The sequence below is a fragment of the Anopheles arabiensis genome, chromosome X (assembly GCF_016920715.1).
Source record: "Anopheles arabiensis isolate DONGOLA chromosome X, AaraD3, whole genome shotgun sequence".
Taxonomy (NCBI): Eukaryota; Metazoa; Arthropoda; class Insecta; order Diptera; family Culicidae; genus Anopheles; species Anopheles arabiensis.
The window spans coordinates 8,466,563-8,493,880 of NC_053519.1; the positions used below are offsets into that span (position 1 = coordinate 8,466,563).

Genomic DNA, 27,318 nt, shown 5'->3' on the forward strand with positions numbered 1-27,318 from the left:
GGTTGAGGTCAGGACTCAACGCAGGCCACGGTAGAACTTGCACATCCTGGTTTGCCAAATAACATTTAACTGTTCGCGATGTGTGCTTAGAGTCGTTATCATGCTGAAAGATGTAATGCTCTTCTTCTCCGAATTGTTGTCGGGCGTATGGCAACATCTCACGACTAAGTATTTTTCTATACCCTTCCGAGTTCAGTGTCCCGTTGATACGGAACAAAGGACCCGTGCCGTGCCAGGAGAAGCAACCCCACACCATTACGTGGCCGCCTCCGTGCTTTAGGGTTTTTATCGTATTTTTCGGATGATACGCCTGATTAGGAAAGCGCCAGACGTATTTAATACCGTCCGAACCATCCACATTGATTCTGGACTCATCCGAAAAAATGATTTTGCTCCACCAAAAGATGGATGCAGCTAAATGTTCTTCGGCAAACCGAATGCGCGCTTCTACGTGGTGCGGCTGCAGCTTACGAACCTTCCTCGGTCTCCGGGCACAGAACCCAGCGGCGTGTAAACGGCGAGACACCGTTTTCGCCGAAACTTGCAAACCAAGCTCCTGCTTGATACGAGTGCAAGTTTTGAAAGGATCCGCCCTGATCATCTCAACAATCCGCGCGTCAACGTCGGCCGTTGTTTTTCGCGGACGACCTGTCGATTTACCCGTAGCCTCGCTACGAATGGCGTTGTCAACAAACGTCCGCGAACGGCCGAACGCCTTGCAGATTGTCTTGATTGGCACGTTCTCACGATACAGCCCCTGAATGTGTTTTCGCTCCTCTGGTGTGCAGTGCTTTCCGCGACCCATGATGATTTTGTGGAATTTTTAAACAGCAACCTTTCACCTTGACCACTGATGGAAGAATGAAGCACAACACGGTTTGGCCCTCCTTTTATACTGCCGCAAAACGCTGCCGGCACTCAAAACTCAGATAAGTAGCGCACCAAAAATGAGAGTATAAAAGGCAAAATTCGGCTATTACAAATTCAGTACGCCTCGAACTGTTGGCGATGACACACCTAGTGTATGCAAAAAAAACACAAAAAAAAATTTTTTTTCCTATTTTAATGTCCACCAGTGTACCAGAACCAACAAATTATGAAGAGGTCATCCGGCGACCTTTATACCTGTGAGTATTCGATACCATGGCTAGGAAGCAGGAGATGGATTCGCAATGTGAAAACCATACGTGGTCGATAACCAATCTACCTGAAGGTCATTTTTGTCATAGAACATTTTTATTTTAAAACAATTTCAATCACTTTCAAATCATGCAAAAGGGTTCAGCACCACTGGCACTGGCTTTTGGCTCCGGTGAGCTGCGCGGTGCCACAAGCGAGTAACCCCTTCCCTCTGTTGTACCGCCACCACAAAAAGCAAGAGCCACCAAAATCCACCATAATCACCACCTCCTCCTACCACTCCCCACCCACCCATTCGAATGAAAACAAAGCACCTGATTGGAGGAGATGCTGCGAGGCCACTAACAACAGCAACAAAAAAAGGGGGGGGGGGGGGCAGTAAAAGTTTGTCGCTGGAAAGGTTGCGGGAGGTGTGCGGATCTATCATCGAGCGGCCCCGTGTGCAGCGCTGGTAGTGTAGAATGCCGCACTGTCTGTGAGCCACATCCCCACCACACCCGAAGACGACCACGACGACGACGACGACGACGGTGCCGAGTTATGTTGGGGGGGGTCTTGTGCCAGCGATCTTGTGCCGCCGTGCCCGGGCTTTTCTCTACCGCGTGGTCTCAGTTACGCACTGGCACTACGTACGCGAGCACTACTTGCTCGGCTAGCGCGGGCGCACAACAACGCGCAGCAGTTTTTGTTTGTTTGTGTGTACGCTCTCTCACTCTCTCTCTCGTGAGCGGCCCCGCGGGAGTTGTGTTCAGTCAGCCACCTGAAACGTCGTCGTGTGGGGAAGGGCCGTGGCATTAGGCTCGTTTTTCTTGAGCGCCTCTGTTGTGGTTCTGCTTAGTTTAGCTAGAAACTTTGGGCCGGAATAGCTTCATGTGCTGCAAGGCCCGTTTTAAGCTAAGCCAAATCTTAACGTAAACCTTCTTCCCACCGCCGCCAGCTACCTTTATCACCTTATCGTGGCTCTCCTTATGTGTGGCTGTGTCCGAGAAGGGAGGGTTTACACGTGTGCAAAGAGTGTTTTTCCTCGCGTTTGCTGTGTATGAGTGTGCCTGCCTGCACACAAACGCATTCGGCCCCGTTACCACGCGGCCCGACAGAACAGATCGTTTGCCGCAAAACCGCCGTTATGTTCTCAAGGTGCGCCCGACGCCGCCCCAACCGTGTGTGTGGTGCTGTCCGCCCGGTGGGCTGCTGGCTGCTGCAGTGAGCGTGCCCGGAAGGAAAAAGCAGATCGGCCGGTGTGTGTGTGTGTGTGTCCTCCCGTCAATAAACCATTACACCCGTTTTTTCGTTGCTTTGTTTTGGTTTTCTTCGCGTCGCCTTTTCGGTGTCAAGTACCTTGCCGCGCATCGAGGCAACACTCCACGGGCGGGAAGGGAGGAGAATGCTTTTCGTGTGAGTGGTTTGTTGTTTTTCTTTTTGGAGCTCGCGGTGTGTTTGTGTGTGTGTGTGTTTGTGGAAAGAGATTAATGTAGCGTGTGAAGATCGACTTAAGCAATCTCCCCCCGGAGGGGTTTCTCTCTCGCTCGCTCTCTCTCTCTCTCTTGAGCGCAAGAAATCTCTCGTTCGTTTGCATCGCAAAACTGTAAGTGCAGCAAAACCGTGTTTACACACCTGTTCCATTGTGAGCTCGAAGAAGAAGAAAAAAAAGGAAAGAAGGAAGATTGTGCTGCAGCAGCAGGAAAAGCTTCAAATTGTTGCACGTGCAAGTGCGCAAACGTACGCGGACAGTAGCGCGCAAAACCGAACCAATCAACCCCCGCACACTACACAGATCAGCCGTTATCACCATTCAACGACCACTGGGAGTCAATTTTACCATTCCGAGTAGTCGCACAGTTCAGCGCTCAGGTGGGGTGGGTTTTGGGGCGCCACCAGCGAAAGAAACACCAAGCATCAAGAGCGACAAGCGAGCAGCAGCAGCAGGCTCTCCAACAATCGGGTAAGTTTTTGGTGCAAGACTCTTGTCTTACGGTGGTCGGGGTTTTCTTTCTTCGCTGTAGCATTTACAGGGTTTTCCAGGGGTTCTCATAGTTGTGGGCCACTTCCTTGACTCTTTCCTATTGGTAGTGAACTTCATATGATGGAAATTGGACTCTATGGCATCCTTGTTGGACAGGCTCCTTGAAAATTCCTGTTGGATTTATTCAACAAGAGTGCTATAGAGTCCAAATCCCATTACATTAAGTTCATTTCACGCAAGAAGGAGTCAATAAAGTGTCCCACAGCTATGAGAACTCCTGGAAAACCCTGTATTAAACACACACACATTGGAAAGCATTTGATGTATCCACATGATCACGCTTCTTTGCCGACGTGCAACGGTAGATGGCAACGGAGCAGTGAAAACTCCCTGATACATTGGTTTTTCTTCGTCGCTTGAACCATTCCTGTTGTTGCAGTAAATAGTGGATGGTAGTATATAAATAAATATTACAAACCAAAAAATATATTGTACATATAATAACAAAAAAACAAAAAAACAAGGTAAAGCAAAACCTCCCCAAGACACTTTTCATCACAGTCTGAGCAACACCACGACGCAAGCGAGGCAGAGCAGAGCTTTTCTTTTGACTTCGAATCGCAAAGCTTTCCACCGTCCGTCCGCTCGCTCGTCTCCCCCCTCGGAACTCTTTTGGCCGATGGGCCTTTGTTTCTAATTTTCTGCCTGCCGCCGTTGGCAATTTTCTGCTGCTGCTACTATTTTGTGTTCCACCAATTTTCATTCTCTTGTCGGATGCATGTGTGTTTGTGTATGTGTTTGTGTGCTGGAGTGTTGTCTCTCCTGCCGTGCTGGCCGCATTCCGCACAGGAGGGGGGGGGGGGGATATGTACAACCCTTACACGAAAACGGAAAGAATCAGTTAATGGGTCTTCAACCCATTAAGCACGTTCTTAATCTGCCGTAAATTAATTGCAAACTCCTAGAGCAGGTAAGAGGAAGCGAGAAAGAGAGATGCAGCGATAGAAAATGTACAAAGAGAGAGATTCGGCAAAAGAAAGAGACTCTCGGTAAGAAAGATGCGCGGTAAAGCATCTTATTAAAATGGAAACATCAGCAGAGAAAAAGAAAAGCCCTCGTACCTCCACGCAAACGTACACATACACAAACAGGTCTATGTACAGTTGTGTTCAGCACAGTAGGCATCAACCGAACATTAATTGCCAAACAAAGGTTGCCAAATTTGAAAAAGTACACACGCTGTTCTTTGATACTTTTTGCGACTTTTTGGATTCGTATTTGGATTCCGAATTGCTTCATTACTGTATTGTTCACTAATAATCCAATATTACAAGGTTTTCCAGGGGCTCTCATAGTCGTGGGACACTTCCTTGACTCTTTCCTATTGGAAATGAACTTAACATGTTGGAAATCGGACTCTCTCTAAGGCACCCTTTTTGGACAATCTCCTTGTAAATTCCTGTTCCCATCCCATTAAGTTGAAATCACATATGAAAGCGTCAATGAAACTATGAGAACTTCTGGTAAACCCTGTAATCGTCGTCAAAGATTTTGGAAAAGCTTCTTTTCAGCACGGAGCTCACAACGGGATATTCTTCTATCGCCTACCAGAAACTGTTCACAAAAAAGCTTGTAGGAATTGCAAATCTTTCATCTTCTCAAAAGTATTGGAATTTCAGCGGGAAGCTAGAACGGAAATTCTCATTTCCATACCTAGTGATTTATTTTTGAACCAACTTCTAGCCTCCGTTCAGCAGTACTTATGATGGGTCATACGAGGCTGCGATGTTGTAAATACAATTTCTATAATTATTTGTTTCTTCAATTGACAACCTCCGTGTTTTAAGTTTCGAAAAAATTTTAACATGCAATGGATACGGATTCATCTTCTCTTCCTTTGACTCTTTTCAAGGATTGTCAGTGATTGTATCTATAAAAGCTGTTTTAGTAAACACAAATAATCATAGAACGATAACGAGCAACATACGGCGCAAATATTGAGTTTTAATATGTTTCTTTTTCTTTAAAGTTCTGGAATGCATCAATTCGAACCTTTGTGCCTTATGATCTTACAGTACTACTATTTTGACCAGCACTGTATGTACACGCTCCTCGTACTCGATCAAGTAAGGTGAAGTGAAGTTAACGAAGAAAAAAAAAACGCAACACAAACCTGCAACTCGCGAGAGAGAGAGGTAGGATTGTTGTGTAGCGGTGTTCGAGAGATCGCCAGAGTACCCCCTCACCCCGGGGCCGGGTCTGCTGCGGGTCGGGTCAACAACTGTTTCTGGCAGCGAGAAGAAAGAAGCAACAGCAACAGCAACAAATCAACACATATCTCTGTAACTGTTAATGGCCATTATGAGGTTTTGTTGAGTTGCTGCTGCTCTACACCCCGGTTCTTCATGTAACGATGGCAAGTGGGCTTCTTCACCGCTCTGCGCAGTAGTGCACCGTGTGCTGGTGTAGTGCTGCATAAGAAGCGTCGTGTTAATGTCGTGTCAGTATGAGATGGGTAAACAAGAAACGCTAAGAACACATTCTATGAAATCAGTCAAACACAACGGGAACGTGTCGACCCTGCCCCTGTTTGCTGATGCGCTAGATAACGTACGCCACCCTTCGGCTGATAAGCTACCGTGTGCGTTTGTGTCCTACCTGTCCAGTTGGCCTATTCTGAGCGTGAGGACAACCGATAGGCTTCTAGATGCCCGCCTAAGTTCGGTGTGATAAGGGACCCCTAAAACATGATTGACGGCTTCCTTCCAGCTTCCAGCTGACGGCTGCCCGACCGGTTGACAGCACGCGTTTGGGCGGTTTAATAACGGGTCACAAACGGGCGCGATCGTCTGGTTTTGCTGTCGGAGTGAAAAGGTGTGAATCATCTGTGTTTTTTTCCTCTCCTCTCTAACGAAGCTATCGATTTTGTTTGGGTTACCAAAAAGAAGCTGCTACCCTGCAGACGTTGAGCAATAATTTGAGAACAAATGTTGATGTTTTCGTTAAACCATGATGCAACGGATTTGATTGAACTGAAACGTATCGACTCAGGTGGGCTTAAGGTATCAAAAATTTCATCGACATTTGTTATTGTTTTTGCTTGTGGGTAAATGGTGCTTAACCCTAATTTCGATACTGGCTTTTCTGGCAAGGGAACACTAGAGCAATTGGGCCACGGGTACAGTTGAACGCAAACAAATCATATTTCCAGACACACTCTTCATGCGATTGATTGTGTAGCCAACGATGATTAAATCTCTTATGAAAGGTACTATTTGGCAATTGAACGAGCTTTTAAATAATTTCCTTAGCAAACCTTGTTTCTGGCCAAATGTTTCTGAGCAATCAAACGGATGATGTTGAGTGATTGCTTGATATTTCAATGCGAATGCATAGATCTCTAATCATCTCGGTGGTGCAGCGGATAGACACTATTGCTATATCAGTTCTTTGGCGCTCGAGGTTCGATTCCCAAAGGAGGGGGATAGCTTTCTAAGAATTGAAATATATACCGTAGGATTTGATGATCAAATTATTTTTGTGATACCACAAGCCTTGATGGATACAGGTGGCACTATAAGTGTACGATACGATTTCCTCTCGCGAACTTTGTTTCAGTTGCCCAACAGTTTGTCAATCGACCATGAGACGTCCTCTAAATTTGTCAGGCCTTCAATAATCGATCTAGATGCCAGTGACGACTCCTTCAGTCGTCTTGTTGTTGAGGGCTGCCGTGTTGGTGTTAGATATTCGTTCCGAAAGCTACGGTAGATTAATTCTTCGAAAACATCCAAATGTTTCGCCACTCAAACCGCACATAAACCAATATGCTTCCAACTACCCCCCCGCCAGGCTCAGACCTTTATCGGGTCCGAGTGTGAGCTGTGAAACATATTGCGCCACTGGGTACCGTTCCACGCGATTCGTTTCGAAGGCGTGCACGGTTCGGGAACTAGGGGAACTGGTTAGAATCGTTCCTAGCATTGCAAAGCGCCTTATCTTGGCGCTGGTTTCGCACGTCGCGTTTATTTGGCCGCGGCGTGCAATAACAACGTCCTCACAATATGTCGACACACGCCGTTCTCATGCGGAGTGTTGCCACCTTTGCCGTTGTTGTTGTGGCTGTTGCTCCCACTCTTTCGAGGGGGGGGGCCCATCCATTGATGCGTGGCAAGCCTGGTACACACACATACACAGACACACCGGCACACTCCATGTCGCAGAATTCACCAACGTCAGCGCGCCCGCCACCGTTGCCTAACGTTCTTACAAAACCGCAAGACCCGAGCGGGCGGCTTGGAGGGATTGAAACTCCGAATCGATGCCTTCATTCCAAACAAAAAAACAACAACAACAACAACAGACCCACACAGACACTAGAAGCCGGAGAGCGGTGTGGGTCCTGCGGGGCAATCGTCCATTGGGGCTGGGCACTGGTTGGTGTGTGGCCCGTTGGCAGCCAAGCACAGCCGTAACAACGTCGGCATCGGATTTTGCTCGAAAACTGGGGCTCGCTTGCCGCGCAGCGCTGTTTTGCTTGCTGTCCGTCTCGGCCTGGTAAACTTTCGCTGGCTGGTGCGCGGGCTGGGAAAAAATGCTGACGCGCTGACGAGGCCGATGATGAAACGCGTCCATCTTTTCGTGTCCGCGGCACTTGGCGAGGGGTGAGGGGGGGGGATGCGGACTTGCGCGCGGACGGCGATTGCATTCCAAGGTGCGCTTGCCACCATTCGTCCCGAGCCGCACACCGTCTTGTACATCAGCAGGCGAAAAAAAAGTGCATTGATGCATGCACTTGGTTGTACAGAATGTTGTTTTGTTTGTGTACAAGTAATTCAATCAACACTTACGGTGCTTTTAGTCACCAGCAAGAGGTATTTTCTTGCGCTTCATAGCATTCTCTCTAGCATAATACACTCTGGCTTTGAAGTGTTGTGCAAAGTGGGAGTGTCTAGTTGCAATAACACGTAAGCAAACAGAACCCAGAGATCTATAAAGTACCTAAAACGGTATTGGAATTACTGAAGAAATATCTCGTACTTCCGTTTCCAATATCTCCAGCAGTACGGTGTGTTGGGACAACTCCATACATTGAAGATCCACATTTCAGAATATATATAGAATCACTACCGTAAACCTAAAGCCTATTGTGGGTATTGGAATTACTTCGAAGAAATACAGAAGAGAAATCTCGTACTTCAGTTTCCAATATCTCCAACAGTACGTTGTGTTGAGACAACTCCAGCCATTGAAGATCCTCATGTCAGAAAGCAAAATGTATAAAATCACTACCATAAACCTAAAGCCTGTTGTGGGTATTGGAATTACTTCAGAGAAATACAGAAGAGAAATCTCGTACTTCAGTTTCCAATATCACCAGATGTACGTTGTATTGGGACAACTCCAGGCATAGAAGATCCTCATATCTGAACACAAAATCCTATATAGAATCGCTACCATAAACCTATTGCGGATGTTGAAACTACAACAGAGAAATACAGATGGCAGACATCATAGTCTCCAGAAGTACATTGAAGATACGTCCAGATGTTGAAATCTTTTGCTATGCCTCTTGTGAAAATGATCAAAAGAGCTGTATGGAAATGGAGGAGATATATAGTTCAATATCTCCAGCACTACATTCAATATCCGAACATGGCCGGATATTGAAATGTGTTGTTGACGTTGCGTCTCCTGAGGATCCTCGCATCGGAAAGTAAAGTAAATAGAATCAGCCCATTGAAGATGTCTGAAAAGTGATCGAGTCAGTTTAGTCGTCAGCCATCGATATCTTCACTCCAGGGTACATTGTAGCTGAAAGATGTCCAGATATTTAAAATTCCCTCGTTTCGCAGACCGGCACACATCCGCAAACAAAACAAACCTAAAGACGCTGAAGCGTGAGATGATGTACGTGAGTGGGTAGGAAAGTGTGACGGTGCGATTGGATTGACGAGCCATCATTATGCCGACAGTGCAGGGATTAAATGCGGACTCCAGCGCAGATATTAAGAACCTTAACCCCGTTCGATAGTGCCGATATTAACTGCTCTTCCGCACCCTCGCAGCATATCAAGGCAGCACCGGCCATTTCGCCGACTCGGTGCGGCAAGCATCTAGGATGAGAGCTTGGGCCCGTTTTCTCAACGCTGACCATCAATGTCGATCATAGTGCGCAAGCAGTGCGGAACCGACCGGAACCGGACCATTCGCACGTTGCGCTGTTGTTGATGCAAACATTAAAAAAAAGAAGATTGCTCTTCATCATGTTTGTTGGTAGCAGAAATTTGCCGCTACGGGGGGGAAAAATGGTGCAGCGGGCGAGCGAAATGAAATTGTTTGCACCACATTTTCCAGCCCATTTGTCATTGACATTATAGGGGACTGGGCGGAGGGGGCTGAGGGACGGATTGGCGCTTGAAAGTTGGCCAGCTTGAACACACACCACTCAGCTGGCGTGCGCCAGGTTCCCAGCTGCAAAATGCTAAAATAAAACGCTGTTAAACATAGGCCCGGCGTGCGTGCGTGCGTGCGTGAGCTATAGCCACAGACACAGGGCTGAGCAAACAGCGCACGCTATGCGTGCCACCCATCCGCCCACCTGCAACTGAAGCTGATTGATAATAATGTCGTCCAAGGGTGCCCGAGAAGAGTTCGGAGCTACTGCTACATCTTCAAGCAGCACCGAAGCACGTTATATAAAATCTCATTTCGGAGTCTTGCGACGGAGGACTCGCTAAACCCTCTTTCTCTTTCTCTCTTTCTCATCGTCTCGCTGGCTTCTGATTGTGTGGGGTCGCTGACCAGCGTGCACCCGAACCGAGCCCATGATCCGGGAGCGCGTGACAGCATCTTAACAATTACAGGCAAAAATAAAATAAAAAAGAAGCACATAAAACAGTCAGGCCAGCCTCATAAATATTCAGCGGTCTCTGCCTTAGCGGTACCCCGGGGAAGGGTGGTTTTGTGCCTGCTTTACCCTCCCCAAAAACCTTCGCCCGGGATGTTACGGGCTCGATCGTAAATGCTGGATCGATGGGGAGAGGGGAAAGGCACAACAGGACAGGGGTGAAAGGTAATGGTTCCGGATTGGCCTGCGGCGGGATATGTCGTTGTTTATTTTCTTTATTTGTACCTTTCCTCGTCCGGGTGAATGCCGAAAGTGAAACGGTGCTGTGTGGCCCTTCTCCCAAAATGATCGGGGTGCACATTGGGGCATTGGATGTTAGGATAGTGTTTTCGAATTCCTATGCTCTCCGGTGCCGGGTCGGATCCATATGCTAAGCATGGAGTGGAAGTCAACCTATCTGTAAGCTGCCGTATAGTGGTAGATAGTTCTGTAAGCATCAGGAAATCAAGGCGAGGGAGCGATTTGTCACAAAAAAAAATATGTCTGGAATATAATTTCTCACACATATCAACTCCAAAACGCACTGATTTAAAGGCACTTTACGGATAAAACAAGACTGCCGCCCTAGACACTCAAATTGCTTTGATGTCTTTATCAGAATTGTGATGCAACGCCTTCAAGCAATGCGACCTACGGCTGCTATTGTCAACAACTCTATTTCTCTATGGTACTGCTATCGGCCGATTAGTTTCCGGATCATTAGCTCATTCGCTTTACCGTTGCGTCAGCTCAGGAAGATAGCGAACTGATTGGACAGCGTTGCTTTCGACACCAAATCAAAAGGCTGTTGGGGATCTTAAATGATTAAACTTCAAGATTTTGGTGCATTATCACTTGGAGATATAGGATCTCCGTCGATAATTCGGAACAATTCAGAAGATAGTATAGCTTTTAACGCTGCGCATGACGAATGTTTTTGAATTTACGTTATTAACTCTTTTTCTCAAGATTATGATAGCACCAAAGAATTTCATCACTTCTACTGCGTTGCTTTACGGTTAGTTCCCATCTTCATGGACTGCGATGTGCATGCAGATATAGACATAAATGTTTGAGATATGCACACATCTGACTGGTTGTAACGAAATGAGATGAGATTTGCCTAATTCAACATTATCTCTGGAGGATTTCAGGTGTATCAATTACAGAGTTGGCCTTAAGAGAAATCTGGAAAGACATTTCTGAAGCAGTACAACTCCCAGAGATCCCTGGCTGAATCGGAATGTCCAGAATATGATAACATGAAATCCAATCGTTCCAATGTTTCATCCACTGAGGCTAGTGACCGTCCAAAACCATCCAAAAGTGATGTCCAACAACAGACGACAAACGTTCCCAGATAAATGGCAATGTATGGCGTGGATTCGCATGCGCGATTTGAATGTCTCGCCGAAAGCCTACGCGACCTGTAGCTCTGCCGCGTTTGCAGATATCACCAGCGCCAACCAGCAAAGCGATTGGGCACGCGGGCAGAGGCTAGAGAAAATAATAATATTACACCAACAAAACATAACATTTGTACATCGTCCCTCTCTTCCTGGGGCTCGCAGCGGCCAGCAGGCAAATGCTTATCTTCCCATTGCACATTGCAGTGCACCACAGCGATGCGTGCGCTTTGACCATAAAGTGCTTCCCATTTTCCACCCCCCCCCCCCCCCCCCCTATTTGCAGGTCCTTGTGTCGCGTATCCCGCTTTGTTGGGCTTCGCTTGTTTTGTGTGCCGGCTTGTCACATTCCTGCACGTAGTCAGGTTGCAAGTTTCGCCTTTCACACTCGTGATTAATCTTCATTGTTTGTTTGTTTGAACTCGACAGGCGCGCGCACCTCGATGCCTGCTGGAAAGTAAAAGTGTTTCCGCTCGCTTTTTTCGTGCGCCCCTTCCCAAGCCACCCCAACTTCAATGTGTGTATGTGTGCGTTTGCCTCCAAGATGGATCCGTTCGGGATGAGTTACCGCGTTGTCCTACGCGAACCGAGCGCACAAAACCCCTCTGGCACGCGAGCAATGTTTGGTGAGATCGGCGCGCGTACGTGTGTGTGTGTGCGTGGACTTTCGCCGGTCTCCATCTTTCCCTTCCAGCATCTTCGTTTTGATTGATGTTGGATTGTCGTTTGATGATGCAGGCGGCAAGCAACGAAGAAAAAAACAACAACCTCGCACACTCGCGCGGCCTTCTCAGACCGCCTCAGCCCTTGTATAACCGAGCTAACAGGTTGGCCCGGGACGATCAAACGTGCTGGAGAAATGGCCGGCCAGATGATAAAGAGGAGGACCGTTTTCGCATGTAATCCCGCGGTCGATGTGGCGGGTAGAAAGTAAAAATTTCTGCACCCTCTACGGTTTTGTGCGGATGACAAAAACTGGTTTCCTCGAGCGGTGCCCGCGCGGGACAACTTGTGATGCCCAAAACAACAACAACAACAGCAGCAGAAGTAGCAGCAGAAGAAAAAAATCACAACGTTGAGGATGACGAGCATGAGCTCCTTTCGCCCGGAGATCCCCATATGCACCTGTGCGCTCCTGCGACGAGCATTACGAAACGGTCCACTCGCTTCGGCTTTGGGATTTAGTCACATTTCTTAACTTTCCCGTTTCTACCGCTCCCGGCGGGCTTGGTGAAATCAAGCAAAAGCGCTTGGGAAGGCTTCGCGCTCCTCCTACACCCGGTCGCCTGGGGATACAGGGGACGTTTTTACAACAATCAAACCACCACCGTAACGGCCATATCCCATCCCATACGACCGTATGGGGTATCAATAAATCATTATGATATCCTCGATCGGCCGATGATGGCCGAACGCGTTCTTCTTCTTTTTCTTCGCCTTCTTTTTGCTTTCGAGCGAATGGCAAGAGAGACACACGGTCACCGAAAGTGACAGGGGTTATGTAAAACTTTCCCCAATCGAACGAAGAAAGTCACCTCCATCGGCAATGGTTCGATACTATTCGCGCATTCAACACCGGCCCCAATCCAATATCGTTGGAAATCTGGTGGACGTGTGTGTGTGTGTGTGTTTTTTTTCCATTTCCATCCATTTCCATCCCGCTCCGATCCGCACACTTTCCATGTGGTCCTACACCGAAGGAGTGAAAGTTGTGTGTGTGTGTGTTTTTTTTCGGGCGTTACAGCATCCCAAACGTCGCCGAAATGTGTTTTCGGTCCCACTACCTCAACAATGATAAGTGGAAAGTAAACGTTGCCGCGGCCCGCGCTTAATGTGTTAATGTTTGACCGCGCGGGCTGTGATTGTTGTTGGCTGGGGCTCGTGCCCGACGGCAATGGTGTGTCCTCCCTCCTCCCTTATACATCCACCCAGCATCCTCGGAAGTTACTCCGGAGGCCACCGGCACTAAGCGAGGAATAGCTAATGTGTGACCGAGACGTTAAAAGTGCATTATACACACACACACACACACAAACCCCGGAAGGGAAATAGGGGTGCGAGATTAATTAAAATTCTTTACCAATCTGGAGAGCCTACCTTCCCCCGACTTTGGAGATGGTAATCTTTGAAGTGAGGTGCTGCTCATTTTGGAGGGAATTTATTGTACCGCCGCCTGGAGGAAATAGAAATCAAGCAAACAGTGTGGTTTTGTTTTCCGCGTCCCCAGGATCTCACTGTAAAAGAAAGCTGGATTTTGGATGGGGGTTTCTTTTTCTTCTTCTTCTTTTCCCTTTCTTTCTCTCTCTATATCTGTCTCTTTTTGGTTTGAAATTAGTAGAGAGTCACGCAGACGTAATCCAAGATCTGTATTCATTATGCACAGTAGATAGCATCACTAATCAGTGATAGTGGCGGTTTGCCTGACATTTGGCTGACTGCCGAGGTTCGTTGCTTTATTGGGTTGCCTGGCTGGAGCAACTGCGGTACTGGGAAGACATTTGGGACTATACACTGTAATGCGTATAACTTACAGAGAATACGTTTGACCGGCGTCCAGATATTACGCTTCAGAGAAAGAGGAGTTTACGTCTTGATTGTGAGCCGAAAAAAAAAACGTTGCTCGTTGTTTCATAACACTGGTTTTTAACAGCTTTTATTTCATCACTCCCACTTTCACGTCTAGATATGACAGTTGACATTGTGGATTTGTAGATGGGAGCAGTGGCGGCAAGTATGCTGTAGGAATACTTTGGAAATTGAGAAATGACTTTTAAATCCTGATGTTTTCTACTTCTTCTTCTTCTCTTTTCGAGATTTTATCCCGGCTCGGTAAACGAAGTCCTGCCTCCTGGTCCCTTCGCAACTAGTCTGTGGTTATGTTTTACTGCAAACCTCTATAGTTTAGGACCGGCTACTAAGGCTATATGTCATAATCCTGATGTCTGTTCATTGATAACGATAGCTTAAAAATGTGATTTGATGAATGTTTGGTAGTTCCAATAATTCCAATACCTCCCATTCGGTCCGGAATTCACTCAACACCTCCTCCTCCAGCTGCTCCCGGACCCGGTTCCATCTAAACATCTTGCGCCCCTTTCGTTTTGCGGCGAGGTTCGTCGTCTACGTACCAATCAAGTGCAACGTGGTGATTTTCTGATGGATTTCTCCCCCTCCGAATACATCTGGCACCTGGGGTGATTAATCTCACTTTCGCAGCTCCGATTGTCGCCCGGCACACCGTGCGACACCCGCCCCGCCCCATGCTCACGTACCCATAGCTCGGTGGTAGGAAACCAAATTTGGCCGTTTGGCAACATAAAAAAAAACACACACACACACACATACAAACTTTCCTAGCCGGGTTAAAGAAAGGCGACACCTTGGCCACCTTCACGTGTGCCGGCACATGTGTTTGTGTGTGTGTGTGTGTATGTAGCGGGCACAGTGCGTAAAAGAGTGAAAGTACAATTGGAGCGAAATTTCTCTATTGCTTCCTTCATCTCAATGCACCACGAAAATCCATCTCGATCGGTCTCGGCCACACACGCACACACACACACACACACACACACACACACACACACACACACACACACATGTGGCCAGGTCATAGCTTCACCATTACCGGGTACCAATTTAGTATGCTGGACCCATTGTTCGATCAACAAACCTCTCCCGGTTGCTGACAATTTACGATGCGCGCTAAATGCAAATTCTACCTTCCCCGGATCCGCTCTCGAGGCCGCAATAGGAGATTGTCGCTTGGGGTTTGGCTGCTCCAAAGTGAGGGGGACGGCGCGTGTCATGATGAATTCGGTCACTATCTTACGTGCCAACCATCGCTAAGTGCTCTATTGCGATGAGTGCGAGAGATCTTGAGATGGTAGCCAGGGCCGCTGCCGCTTAACAGTTCCCGCCTGGCAATTGAATTAAGTGTTTCAATTGTGTTTTCTTCAACAAAAAAAAAAGACACATCACCCTCCCGTGCCCCAACACACAGCAAGGTGTGGCCTCGGTTGCGGAAGTTGTCATCTACGAAAAAAATAAAAAATAAATGGACCAAACCCTGGCGTCGGAGCAGGGGGGGTTGCGTACCCTTTTTAGTTCAATTAGTGGCGCCCCGTTCGTGGTTAGTAACTGTAGCAGACTCAGAGTTTCTCACACACAGCCGTCACAAAGCCGCACATTTTTCACGCTATATCGCTCCGATTATCTCGCGCAAGTATCGCCGCCAGCCTGTTTAGCCCCCCCCCTAGTCATCCTGGTTTAGTTTTGTTTTTGTTGAACAATCGCCTGCTGAATGTGTGCGAACGAGGTGGGAGGGATAGCGTTGCGGCACGGTGGTGACCCGTGCGATGGTAATTGTGTTCACCTTCGGCATCAAGGCAGCGCCGTTGCGTTGTACGCCTCAGACTGTCAGACACCGCCGAATCAGAGGTGAGAGAGCGAGAGAGAGAGCGCGCACGCCTGGGAGAAATTGGAGCAAACCTGCTAGCGCAGAGGGGTTTTTGGGATCGGTCCCTGGGCGAAAACGATAATCGCACGGACGAGATTTGCGTCGGACAGATGTGACAGACGGTACGGTGTGTACGCGCGCAGGTTACCTCCTCCATCTTCATGTGTGACTAACCGCGACGTCACGTTGAATTGTGATCTGGCACTGAATTTCGTACCTGCGGTGTTTTGAGCTTTGCTTCTGGAAGCGCACGCAGAAGACAGAGAGAGAGAGAGAGCAGGAGAAAAACACAATGGTACCGATTTGAAGCTGCGGGGATAAGCCACCAGCCCCGTTAGCTCTGCCAGCGAGATAACAGTTCGAACAGGGTCGTACACCCATCTGCATATATGCATGAGCCGGCTAGGCTGTACCGTGCCGACGACCTAATTCGCAAACCAACCACCGCCAGTGAAATTGAGCTCCCGGGTTAGTGTCTTAATCTCTTCCCGATTACCGCAGGGGCGAGTTTGGGCTGCAGACTTGCGAAACCCTTTCGAGGAGCTAAAAATAAGGGTAGGCTATTTTGGAGCCAAACGCGAACGCAGGCGGCCCAGTTCTCACCGAAAGGTTTTGCACAGAGTTCTGATGGGTCGGCGAGATTCTTGCGAGACTAACGGGATACGGCAAAGCAAAACGCAACAGAATTAAATTGAAGATCCAATTTCCAGGGCCCCCCCCCCCCCTCATCTATCTTGAACACAGGTACCGAACCGTACAGCGGCATCTACACTGGTATCTCCCATTTCTCTCACAGTACCGTACACACACCACGCCATTGTTTGGCAGTGTGCGTGCCGTTTGCCACCTGTACGTTTGCACACGCATACGCTAACTGCTAACTCCGTTTCCTCTCCCGGGCTTTCACTTTCACAGAGCGTCCGTCAGCGATGACATATGTTCGTCGGGTCGGTGGGACTGCACCAGACAATCGACCACGCTGAGCGGCGTACACCATCGAAGCTAGTAGCGCGGGACCAAGCAACCACAGCAGCAGCAGTAGTACAGTTCGCCAGCTAGACTAGCGATGGGCAACTCGGGCAGTATGAGCGGGTTGTCCGGGTACGAGGAGGGGTACCATCATCATCCGGGGTATCATCACCATCACCAGCGGTACCACGATGCGATGCGCGGCGAGTCGGGCATGGCCGCCTCCTGGATGGATTCGTACCAGCGCGACCATCACCGGCGGCCCGGCGGTGGCGGCGTTGGACCGCGCGATCACGACCCGCTCCAGCAGCAGATCAAGGTGCTGCCGGACATCCCGGGCAAGGTGGCGAAGCTACGGTCGACCAACAACGGCAGCATCCTGCACGCCGGCGGCACGATCAGCAAGAACAACCAGGCGCTCCAGCGCTCGAAAAGCATCTCGTCGCCGACGTACCAGCAGCACCAGCAGCAGCACCCGGCCAGCTTCAGCGAGTGCGACGAGGAGCTGGAGCTGAGCTCGCTGCAGCCGGCCAGAAGCATGCTGATGCAGCGCTCCCGCACCCAGCTCAACCTGATGCCGCCCGGTCTCGCTGGAGGTGGTGCCGGTCGGCTCACGCGCAACGGACACGCGCCACAGTACGGCCACGATGAGGACGGCGGTGGACGCGGACCGCCGGAAAGGGCGGCCGGTGGTCGGCAGACCGCCACTCGGTACGGTGAACCGAACGGCACTGCCGGCGGTAGCGCGACCGAGGCGCTCAACCAGCGGAAGCGGTTCGGGTCCGAGCCGGACCTGCGGCTGTCCCTGCTGCCAAGGAGTGGGCCGGGCCCGGAGCCACCGGGCGGGTCCCGCAATCCCAAGATGGCACAGTCGAAGATAATGAAGGGCAAAAACAAGAAGAAGGCTCCGGTACCGCCGGTAATGGAGAAGGTAAGTGGAAATCCAACTATTGTTAGGGGGGAGGATCTTTTGGGAATTTAAGGAGTTTGCCCTGGAGGCAAACGACGGCATGGTCCTTACTCTGGGAATGTGTTGCTGCGTAGGTTCCATAATGATCCAACTCCAATCCAACTCCGACTCCGGCAAAAGGGCCACTAGTTCCGCCAGGCGTCGAAGTCGTCTGGAGTCGGAGTCGTCTGGATCGGAGTCGTCTGGAGTCGTCCGGAGTCGTCCGAAGTCGTCCGAAGTCGAAGTCGTCCAGAGTCGGCCGGAATCCACCGGAGTTGGAGTCATTCAGAGTCCTCCAGAATCGATTGGAGTTGATTGGAATCGAAGCCGTCCGATGCAATGTGCTTGTGGTCAGGCATTTCATTTCCTCGTGTTTTTGTGTCTTTTTTTTTGGGGCGTGCACTTCATATTCAGGACTTCGTTTTGAAGGCCGACTCTGGACAGCTCCGGATGACTCCGGACAACTCCATACGACTTCAGACGACTCCGGACGACTTTGGACGATTCCAACTCCGGGCAACTTCGGATGACTCCGGGCAATTCCGGGCGGCTTTAGAGGATTTGGAGGTTCCGGTGTCGGTTCCGAAATTATCGAATTCGGAGTGGAGTTGACTCTGGATTTTTTCCAACTTTACTCATAACTAGTCTGGACTCTTCATTGCCTCTCGATAAAAATGATGCCAACTTTCATACCATTCCAAGTTATTGGAGAAAAATACTTGATGTAACAGGACACGAACCCCTGTTTGCAGACTACATAGCTGTGTTGTGTAGTAGATAGTGTCTTGCATATGCATTTAACTTTCGTTTTGAAGTAATCAAAATCTAAATTTTGCTCAAAAAAGCAAACATTATAGGCTCCTTGCTTTGCAGGCTTGTTTAGGATACTTTTGATGCAACAGAACACGAACCCCTGTTTGCAGAGTGCGTAGGGTTGTGTTGTTGAGAGCAGTGGCGGTTTAACACAAGTGCAGGCCCTAAGCAGTCGCATGAATGTAGGCCTTTCTGAAGTGTCGTGCGAGCAGTTGTATGAGAAATTCTAAACCAGTTAAAGATTGAACAGCAAATTTTCTTGAGAGCGGAGTGATGGATTTAATTGCTCGGGCACCACACGGCCGCTTATTTTGCGTACTGCTTAATCCGCCCCTGGTTGTGAGGTTGTGTCTTGGAAGTACGTTTAGTCGTTTTGAAGTATTAAAAATATAAAGTTTGGCCAAATACGCTCTTGCATGGCTTATTTTGGAGACTTTTGATGCAACAAGACACGAACCCCGTTTGAGTGCACGATCACGTGATACCAATGAAACTGGTTGCTGAATAAAGAAAAAAAAAAACACTACACTATCACTTCTTATCACTTCTTATTTTGGCTTATCACTTCTTAGCTTTACTTCTTACGCATTAAGCTGCTTTAGGTCTGTTTCGAAGCCTAAGGCGAGGCTCAAAATGGAACATATTAGCTCCAAAAACTCTAAATTAAATTGCTGGCACTTAAGTGTGTTAGTAAATGTTGCATGCCCGACACATGGGTCAGGGACAAAAAGGGGAACATGTGATTCGCATAAATTGATCAATTTTTAAAGTGAAAGGCTCCAAGCGCCGTTTTGCTTCTTCAGCTATTTAGAAAATAATAATAATAATAATATTAATAATACTAGGTATAAGTTTCCACGGCTCATCCCGTCCCATTTTGAAGCGATTCGCAATCACAATCGCATGCGCGAACACGTCGGGCGACACTTCCGTCCCACCGTTCCCGTTGCCGCTGGGATCCGCTTTTTCTTTTCCCGTGCGTGCGCTCTAGCAAACGGTACGAAACAGAAAAGAAAGTGTGCGATTAGAGATTAAACCTAATCGCCCGGCGGGGGCTCACACGAGAGCACGTCGTTTACCCCTCCCCACCCCATCAATGCACACTGCACATTTTGATTAGATTTTTTTTTTGGTTTGCAGCGCGACGCCAGCAAGGATGCGGACCGGCAGCGCATCATCGCCTACTCGCCGATGCGCAAACCGGACGGCAACAACGGCACCTCCACCCTGCCCTCGTCGAGCGACGGGTCCAGCTTCAACGTGGCGGCGACGCGCAAGCTGCGCCTCTTCAAGACGCGCGCCGAGACGAAGAAAACGCCCACGATCGCGAAGCTGCCGGAAGCGTCCGACGCCAAGATGTTCCCCGGCAAGAGCGGGCCACCGGTGGCAGGGGCGGCGGTCCCGGCTGGCGGTAGCTTTATGCGTGCGGCCGGCCCACACCAGCGCCCCGATTGCGGGCCGTCGCCAGACGACGAGAAGCTGGGCAGCGCGCTGGAGCACATCTCGCCGCGCCCGAATCCGACCTCGTTCTTCCGGCGGGAGAAAACGTTCGACGCTGGGCTGCTGGGGCTCGAGCGGCAGCGGGAGGCCGAGGCACGGCCAGCCGCCAAACCTACCATGTCGCCACCGCTCTCGCGCCGGAAGTCGCTCGTCAAGAGCTACCTGGAGCAGAACGGGCCACCGAACCCCGGCAAACCGTCGGCCGGCGGGCCCGCTCGGGTGGAGGTGAAACCGCGGCAGCAGGTTGGCACGCCGGCCGAAAGCTACCAGCGCAAGCTGGCACTGGCCGAGGCGCAGCGTAAGCAGTCGTCGGCGGCGGCCGCCGCCATTACGGACTTCCAGAAGGAGCTGCAGCTGGCGACGAGGCGGAAAACGGGCCCGGCGGTCGCTGCACCGCCGCAGGCAAAGCCTGCCCAGCCGGCAGGCTCCCGGTTTTCCCTGCTGCCCGGCCCGGCCGCCAACTCGACCCCCACCAAGGCCAAGCACACGGCGAACGCGCTCGTGATCAACGTGGAGCCGGCGAAGGACGCGGAACCGAAGCCGCACGATACGCCACGGGACTCGCCACCGCCGGCGACACCACCGCCGCCGCCGCCACCGCCCAAGACGAGCTTCTACTTCGGCATGCGGGACGATCGCGAGCCGCAGGACGTGCCGCGCCGGTTCACCGGCCAAACGGCCAGTCGGCCCACGGCCCCGTTCATGGCCGAGTCGCGGGTCGACGATAGCGACGACAGCGAGCGGGACGCCCGACCGAGCCAGCAGCAGCAGGAGAGCCGGGACGGGCGGGACGGGATGGAGTCGGCCGAGGAGGAGGAGCACATCGGGCACACGCAGATGGAGCTGATCGACCAGTTCGCGGCCAGCCTGCTGAACAGCAGCCGGTTCCGCTCGTCCGACTCGGTCGCGTCGTCCGAGGCGGACGTGCGGACGACGGCGGCCGGCAGCACGTGGGACGAGGCGGACGCGCAGGAGATCGCGCTCAAGCTGCGGCCGACGCTGCCCCGGAAGCAGTTCGACATACCGCGGTTCAGCCCGGCCGCCGCCTGGCGGCTGCTCACCACCGAGGACGAGTTCTGCCGGGAGGCGGGAGGCGTGCCGGTGGTGGAGGGTGGCGCCGGCGAGAAGAAACACTTCCTGCGGGGGCTCGAGCAGGAGCTGGACGTGCCGGAGGATCGCATCCAGCGGGTGTACCGGGAGCCGGGCGTGCCGGGCCTGCAGGACAACAAGAGCGGCGACAGCGGCATCTCGGGCGACGCGGGCATGCTGGCCGACCTGGGACAGGACGCACCGCTCGCGGGCCGGGGGAAGGCGGAGCGGGCCGGCGATACCAGCCCGGAAAGTGGCACGCCCGGCCTGCACAAACCTGGCGGTGGGGGTGGAGGTGGAGCGGGTGCAGCAACGAACGGGGGCTGGTCGTCCAGTGCGCTGCTGCTGATGCCGTGGACCCCCCAACAGGACCTGGACGATGACGAGGACGACGAGGACGACGACGAGGAGGACGACGAGCAGGAGGATGAGGAAGAGGAGGAGGAGAGGGGCGGCGGCGGCGGAGAGGACGACCGAACGATGGGCAGTGGGGGCGAAGCGCGCCGGCTGCTGGCAGCCGATGCCGGCCGGCCGGACTACTCCAGCAAAGGGCATTTGTTTAGCCTTTCGCTGCCGAGGGAGAACCATCTCTCCATCTACAACGTCGAGTCGGCGGATGAGAAGGTAAGGGGCCGGGTCAGTACAGGGGAATGGGTTAGGGATGGGCACTCTTTTTACTGGGCGAGTTGGGGGTGTGCGAGTTGGACTCTTTTGCACAGTAGAGATTTGCTCACTAAGTAAGAGAATGAGAGTAGGTAAGTTGAATCCACCATTCTGCGCACAAAGAGTTTACTGTGAGTCTTTTTTTAAATGGGAATTGAGTTTCGTATTTACACTGAATCAGGGAGTTCAATGGAGTGTTGGGTTTGATGAATCTTTCGTTGAGATTCATTCAAAAGAATGTTCAGCGGTGAGTGATTCGAATCGCGATTCGATTTTTTTAAGATTCAGGAATCTCCGAGGTAGTGTTGTGCTCTTTGGGCATCCGGAGTCGTCCGGAGTCGTCCAGAACCGTCTGGAGTCGTTCACAGTCGTCCAGAATCGTCTAGAGTCATTCGGAGTCGTCGGGAGTCGATTCCAAAATGATCGGAGTCGGATCGGAGTCGACTCTGGATTTTTGCCAACTTTACCCATCACTATTTTGAAGCCTCTGATTCTGATTCAAATCACTGAATCAAAGATTAATTGGCCAAAGATTAATCAGTTGCAGTGCTCTCCAACTTTTTTTAGGAACGCGTACCAATTAGCTTTGCAGATACATTTGCCGCGGCCCACATATATTGAGGGCATAACTTGTGTAGTCTTAGCTCAAAGTTTTTTGATGAAAACTATGTTTAAATCTTATTCCAGGCATTAGTGAGTTACAGTAACTAATTACCAACAAAAAAAACTTATCGACACATAGCAAAGAAGGGAATGACTAAAAGTGCTGGAAAATTCATTCGAAGCTAGCAATTGCCGGTCTCGTCGTACAGTTGTCAACTCGTACGACTTAACAACATGCCCGTCATGGGTTCAAGACTTTAATGTACCGAGCCCTCATACGTAAGACTGAGTATGGCCTACTATGGTTTAGTAAATAAGCCTCTGAAAGCCAAGCCCACTAGTGGTATAGGTAGGCATTACATAGACAACGGTTGTTGTGCTAAAGAAGTAGTAGTAGAAGAAGAAGAAGAAGAAGAAGAAGAAGAAGAAGAAGAAGAAGAAGAAGAAGAAGAAGAAAAGGAAGAAGAAGAAGAAGAAAAAGAAGAAGAAAAAAAAGAAGAAGAAGAAGAAGAAGAAGAAGAAGAAGAAGAAGAAGAAGAAGAAGAAGAAGAAGAATGTGAAGAAGAAGAATTGCTAGTAGTCATTACATTTACAAATTCAACAGCAGCAATCATCTCCAAATTCAGCTCATCTGTGTAGCTATTTCTGTTATAGACTTTGGTTTCATCCGCTTTTTTCAATTTTTTCCGTCGTGCCCTGACTACTTACTCAGTCCAAATCACTCTTTTGCATGATTCAGTTCGCTAGTGAGTCGGTATCGAGTGCAGAGGAATGAGTAACTCGGTGCAATCAGCGAAAGTGCGTTAAAATAGGAGTCAAAAGCGTCGCAAAAAAACTCTTTGTTGAAACGATTTCTTCATTTCTAGCAACATTCATGGAGCAAATGACTAGGAAGCATGTTTAGCAAACGATGTATTTAATTGTTACTCCCTCTCTATCGCACACTGATTACAGGTGGAAAAGCACGTGTTCAACAGCTTGCAAAAGTTCCGCAAGTCGGTGACGGGCGCGTTCAAGAGCGACGAGGGCAGCGGGCAGCTCGATTCGAACGACAGCAACTGGTTCCTCGGCCGGCTCGATACGAAGCTAACGAATGGTGTTGGGGGATGCACACCCGCGGCGAACGGTGGCGCGGAGAAGCGGTCCAAGCTGCTGCCGGATGGGCGCGATCGCGACGTCACCGACGGTGCGCCGGCCGTCTCCTCGCTCGGCTCGCTGGCCCTGCAGCACAAGCACAGCTCGATCGGGTATCTCGTGAGCGGCAAGCACATGATGTACCTGCCGAAAGAGCCGACCAAACTGCACGCCACCACCGACAAGGGCAGCAAGCAGGACGAGAACAACAATCGGAAGAGCTACCACAACCAGAACGGGACGGCCGAGCGGCACCAGGAGCGAGCGGGGGTGGCGGGCTCGTCCGTCGCACCACAGCACGGTGGTCCGGCGAGCCGGGCGACGACGGGCAGCAGGGGCCACAGCGATAAGGAGAATCTGCAAGATCCGGTTCCGATTAGTGCGGTGGCGGTGGGAGCGGCGAGTACCAACCCACACCACAGTGGGGAGTTTGAGGCGTTCCCGGTGAAGCTGACGAACCGGCGCAACCATCGGTTCACCTTCCAGAGCACGATCCGGCAGATCGAGAAGCGCCGGGTGGCGGAGAAGCTGTCGCGCGAGGCAGAAATCAAGGAGGCGATGCGGCTGAGCGAGCTGGAAGCGATGCGGCGCGTCGAGGAGGAGTTCCAGAAGAAGCGGGCGCGCGAGAAGGCCTCGATCCGGCACCAGCTGCGGCTGTTCTCGATGGAGAACCATCCGGACCATCCAGGGAATGATGGTGAGGGCGAGCAGGACTCGACGGTAGGTACCACACCACAACGTAGCTTCTCGAATGTTTCTTTGACGTCAGCAAAAGAACTTGCTCCATACGAGAGTTGAACCTATGACGTTCATAATGTTGTTGTGGTTCGTGCGACATGCCGCCTGTACTACGGGAGCGCATAGTGAGCTAGTGGTTTAAAGTCGTACAGGTTCTTATTGCAACTGTTTCTTGCTTATCTCCCAGGGTGACACGAAACGCTCCGACCCGGACGGGGACAGTCTACCGCACCAGAGTGCCAGCGGGCGCAGTGGGGGCGGTGGTCTGTATCGCAAGAAGGAGTTCACCAGCATGGAGCGGCAGTACAAGCGTAGTAATGGCACGGGACACGGCGCCGCACCGGAAGGTGGCGACGAGCTGGACGGCGAAGACGAGATGCTAGAAAAGGTGTTACCCGACAGTGCGACGGGCCGGCGACGGCGATACGGCGCCGAGAACGAGGACGACAATGACGACGATGAGGACGACGATGGTGAGACCAGCAGCAGCCTCGGTTACGTGGACACCCGCACGCCCTACATCTCGCGCATCATACAGGCGAAGAGCAGCAAGTCGTACGGCGTGAAGAAGTAGCTGGTGCGCACAGAAGGGGTCGTCCGAGCTGACTAGACCGCTACCCATTACCATCATTATCATCATCACCACCAACACTACACACGATTGCCATCTAGTCAAACAGGTGAGTGCTTGGAAGGTTCGAGCGTGCCTGGCAAGGATCTAACACATGTCCGTATTCCTTCCCCAAACAGTCGCTGTTTTGCAAGTGCCCGAGCCGAGCCGCCTAGCCCTAGCGTTACCCGATCCCGCGTCCCACGGATTCTTTGCCCGCTTTCTCCCGTGGCCAGTATAGACCCCTGCTACCGGACCTTGCCTCTGTATGGGGCCGCACTATTGCCACATCCGGCCTTACGGTGCGCGTGAGCGACGAGAATAGGAAAGCAAAGCCCGTTTTACTCTCTATTTGTTCGGTTTTGTTTTTTTTTTCTTTTAAAAGCCTCGTTCTTTTGTTTGTTTGTTTCTGTCTAGATGTTAAGCCTCTGTTTTGTTTTACGTTTCTAGCGTACCCGTACCACGTTTAAGTTAATTGCACGCGGCTAGAGCACGCGTTAGACCGTTATTGTAGACTTTTAGCAAACACATTAAGCAGCACAGTGTACCGGATCGGTCCCCAGGCCGGCCAGGTTGTGTTGTACCGATTCTTGCTCGGATCGCTTGGGTTACGTTATTTAGTTTCTAGCGTCTTTCCCTCCCTCCAATCATTACTAATCAATTATTCGTTCGTCAAATAAAATGTTCCAATGTGCGTTACATTGAACCTAACTCCGTGTTTGTGGGTTGTGTCTTCTTTTTCTTTTAACGTAACTAGTTGATTTGGCTAGATTACAGGGCTGCGCATCGCAATTTCAAATAACTATTTTACTCTTAAGAATATGCCGAAATTAATGGCCTCGAAACCCAATGCATGCAGTATTTATGACGACCCCTAAAGAGACCTAAATCCAAAACAAAACCCATACTGGTCCTGACACCAATACATTATAGTGCTGGCTGAGTGAATCTTTCAAATGATTCAATGAATCTTAATCTCGGTTGCAAAGATTCATGAAACTCCAAAGACTCATGAATCTCGAAAGATGCATTTCAAAAGGTTCATATATCTTGAAAGATTCGTGAATCTCTAGGGATTCTCATGAGATTCATACATCTCCAAAAATTCATTATTCTTCTTTTTGGCGTAACAACCTACATGCTCATGCCAACCTAAACAGGCTTTCCACACTTCTTGGCAAGTCCACGCAGCCGAATAGTTTGTTTTGCTACGGGGAGGCGGTACATGCGAGGTTTAAACCCACGACAGACATGTTGTTTGGTAGGATCGCGCAAATTCAATATTTTGAAAATCATACATCTCTAAAGATTCACGAATCCCTGGAGATATATGAATTTTAATGGATTTATGAATCTTTGAATATTCATTTATGTTTGGAAATTCATAAATCCTTGGAAATTCACGAATCTTTAGAGATTAATAAATGCTTCGAGATTTATTAATCTTTAGAGATTCCTGAATCCTTGGAAGAGTCGATTCAAGATTCGAATCACTCATCACTGAAGATTCATATTAATGAATCTCAACGAAAGAGCCATGAAACCCAACACTAATACATACTGTAGCATATCTGCTATACAGAACTTATTATAATACACACTATCAGCTATAGACACATTGTAACACACTTCGGAAAGCCAAATCACACCATTGCGACACATTCATTATAACACATCAGCAAAACAATCCACACCATAGCAACACACCCAGACCATACCGTTCATAGAAAAAACAATTGAGACACATTTATCGAAAACAACCGAAACGAGCAACATAAGCAATTCAAGCGTTACTGCAGCAAAGTGGACATACAGAGAACGCATAGCAACTTATTGCTAAAAGCGCATTGTAGGCAAAGATCGACCAACGCACCCGTTCCTTGGCTAGAACAGTTGAAACTTTCCAGAACCTTTGTAAAAACACTGAAAGCGCAGCATAGGCACAAATTGACAGACACCTCACTCCAATACAATGTATGAATTGCACATCATATCAATAACCTTTAATTAGGACAAAAACACATTCCAAAACCAAACGAAACATATTGAGTATAAATAAAACCAATTCCGACCGTGGCAAGTCAGATTCGTTCGGACTGTCAGGATAGGACTATGCCCATCCAACACCTATCGACTTCTCATTTAAAGAGTTTAGTTATGTCCCCCTACCCAAGGTAAGGCCTCTAAACTCCAACGTTTCCAGTAAGGGAAACCTCCTAAAGGTTTCTATGATCGCCTGGACGATCAAGTGTCGAAAAGTCCGCTTCGAACAAAGTGTTATTCAACCTCGATACTTGTCAGCGAAACACTGACCTACCGCGATGGTACGCGTTGATCAGTTGTACCGTTGTACGCTCATCAGATTACATGGCGACCGTATCAAAAACCGAACATAC

General features: G+C 49.9%; 1 protein-coding gene across 1 annotated transcript; it reads left to right on the top strand.

Moving 5' to 3' along the window:
- The first annotated feature begins 1,769 nt into the window (after nucleotides 1–1,769).
- LOC120906477 lies at nucleotides 1,770–25,633 on the top strand. The gene is made up of 6 exons (XM_040318196.1): nucleotides 1,770–3,082; nucleotides 16,770–17,754; nucleotides 19,726–21,798; nucleotides 23,395–24,294; nucleotides 24,500–24,992; nucleotides 25,063–25,633. The coding sequence occupies exons 2-5, from the start codon at nucleotides 16,921–16,923 to the stop codon at nucleotides 24,884–24,886; spliced, it is 4,194 nt and encodes a 1,397-aa protein (XP_040174130.1). The 5' UTR covers nucleotides 1,770–3,082; nucleotides 16,770–16,920; the 3' UTR covers nucleotides 24,887–24,992; nucleotides 25,063–25,633.
- The last annotated feature ends 1,685 nt before the right edge of the window (nucleotides 25,634–27,318 follow it).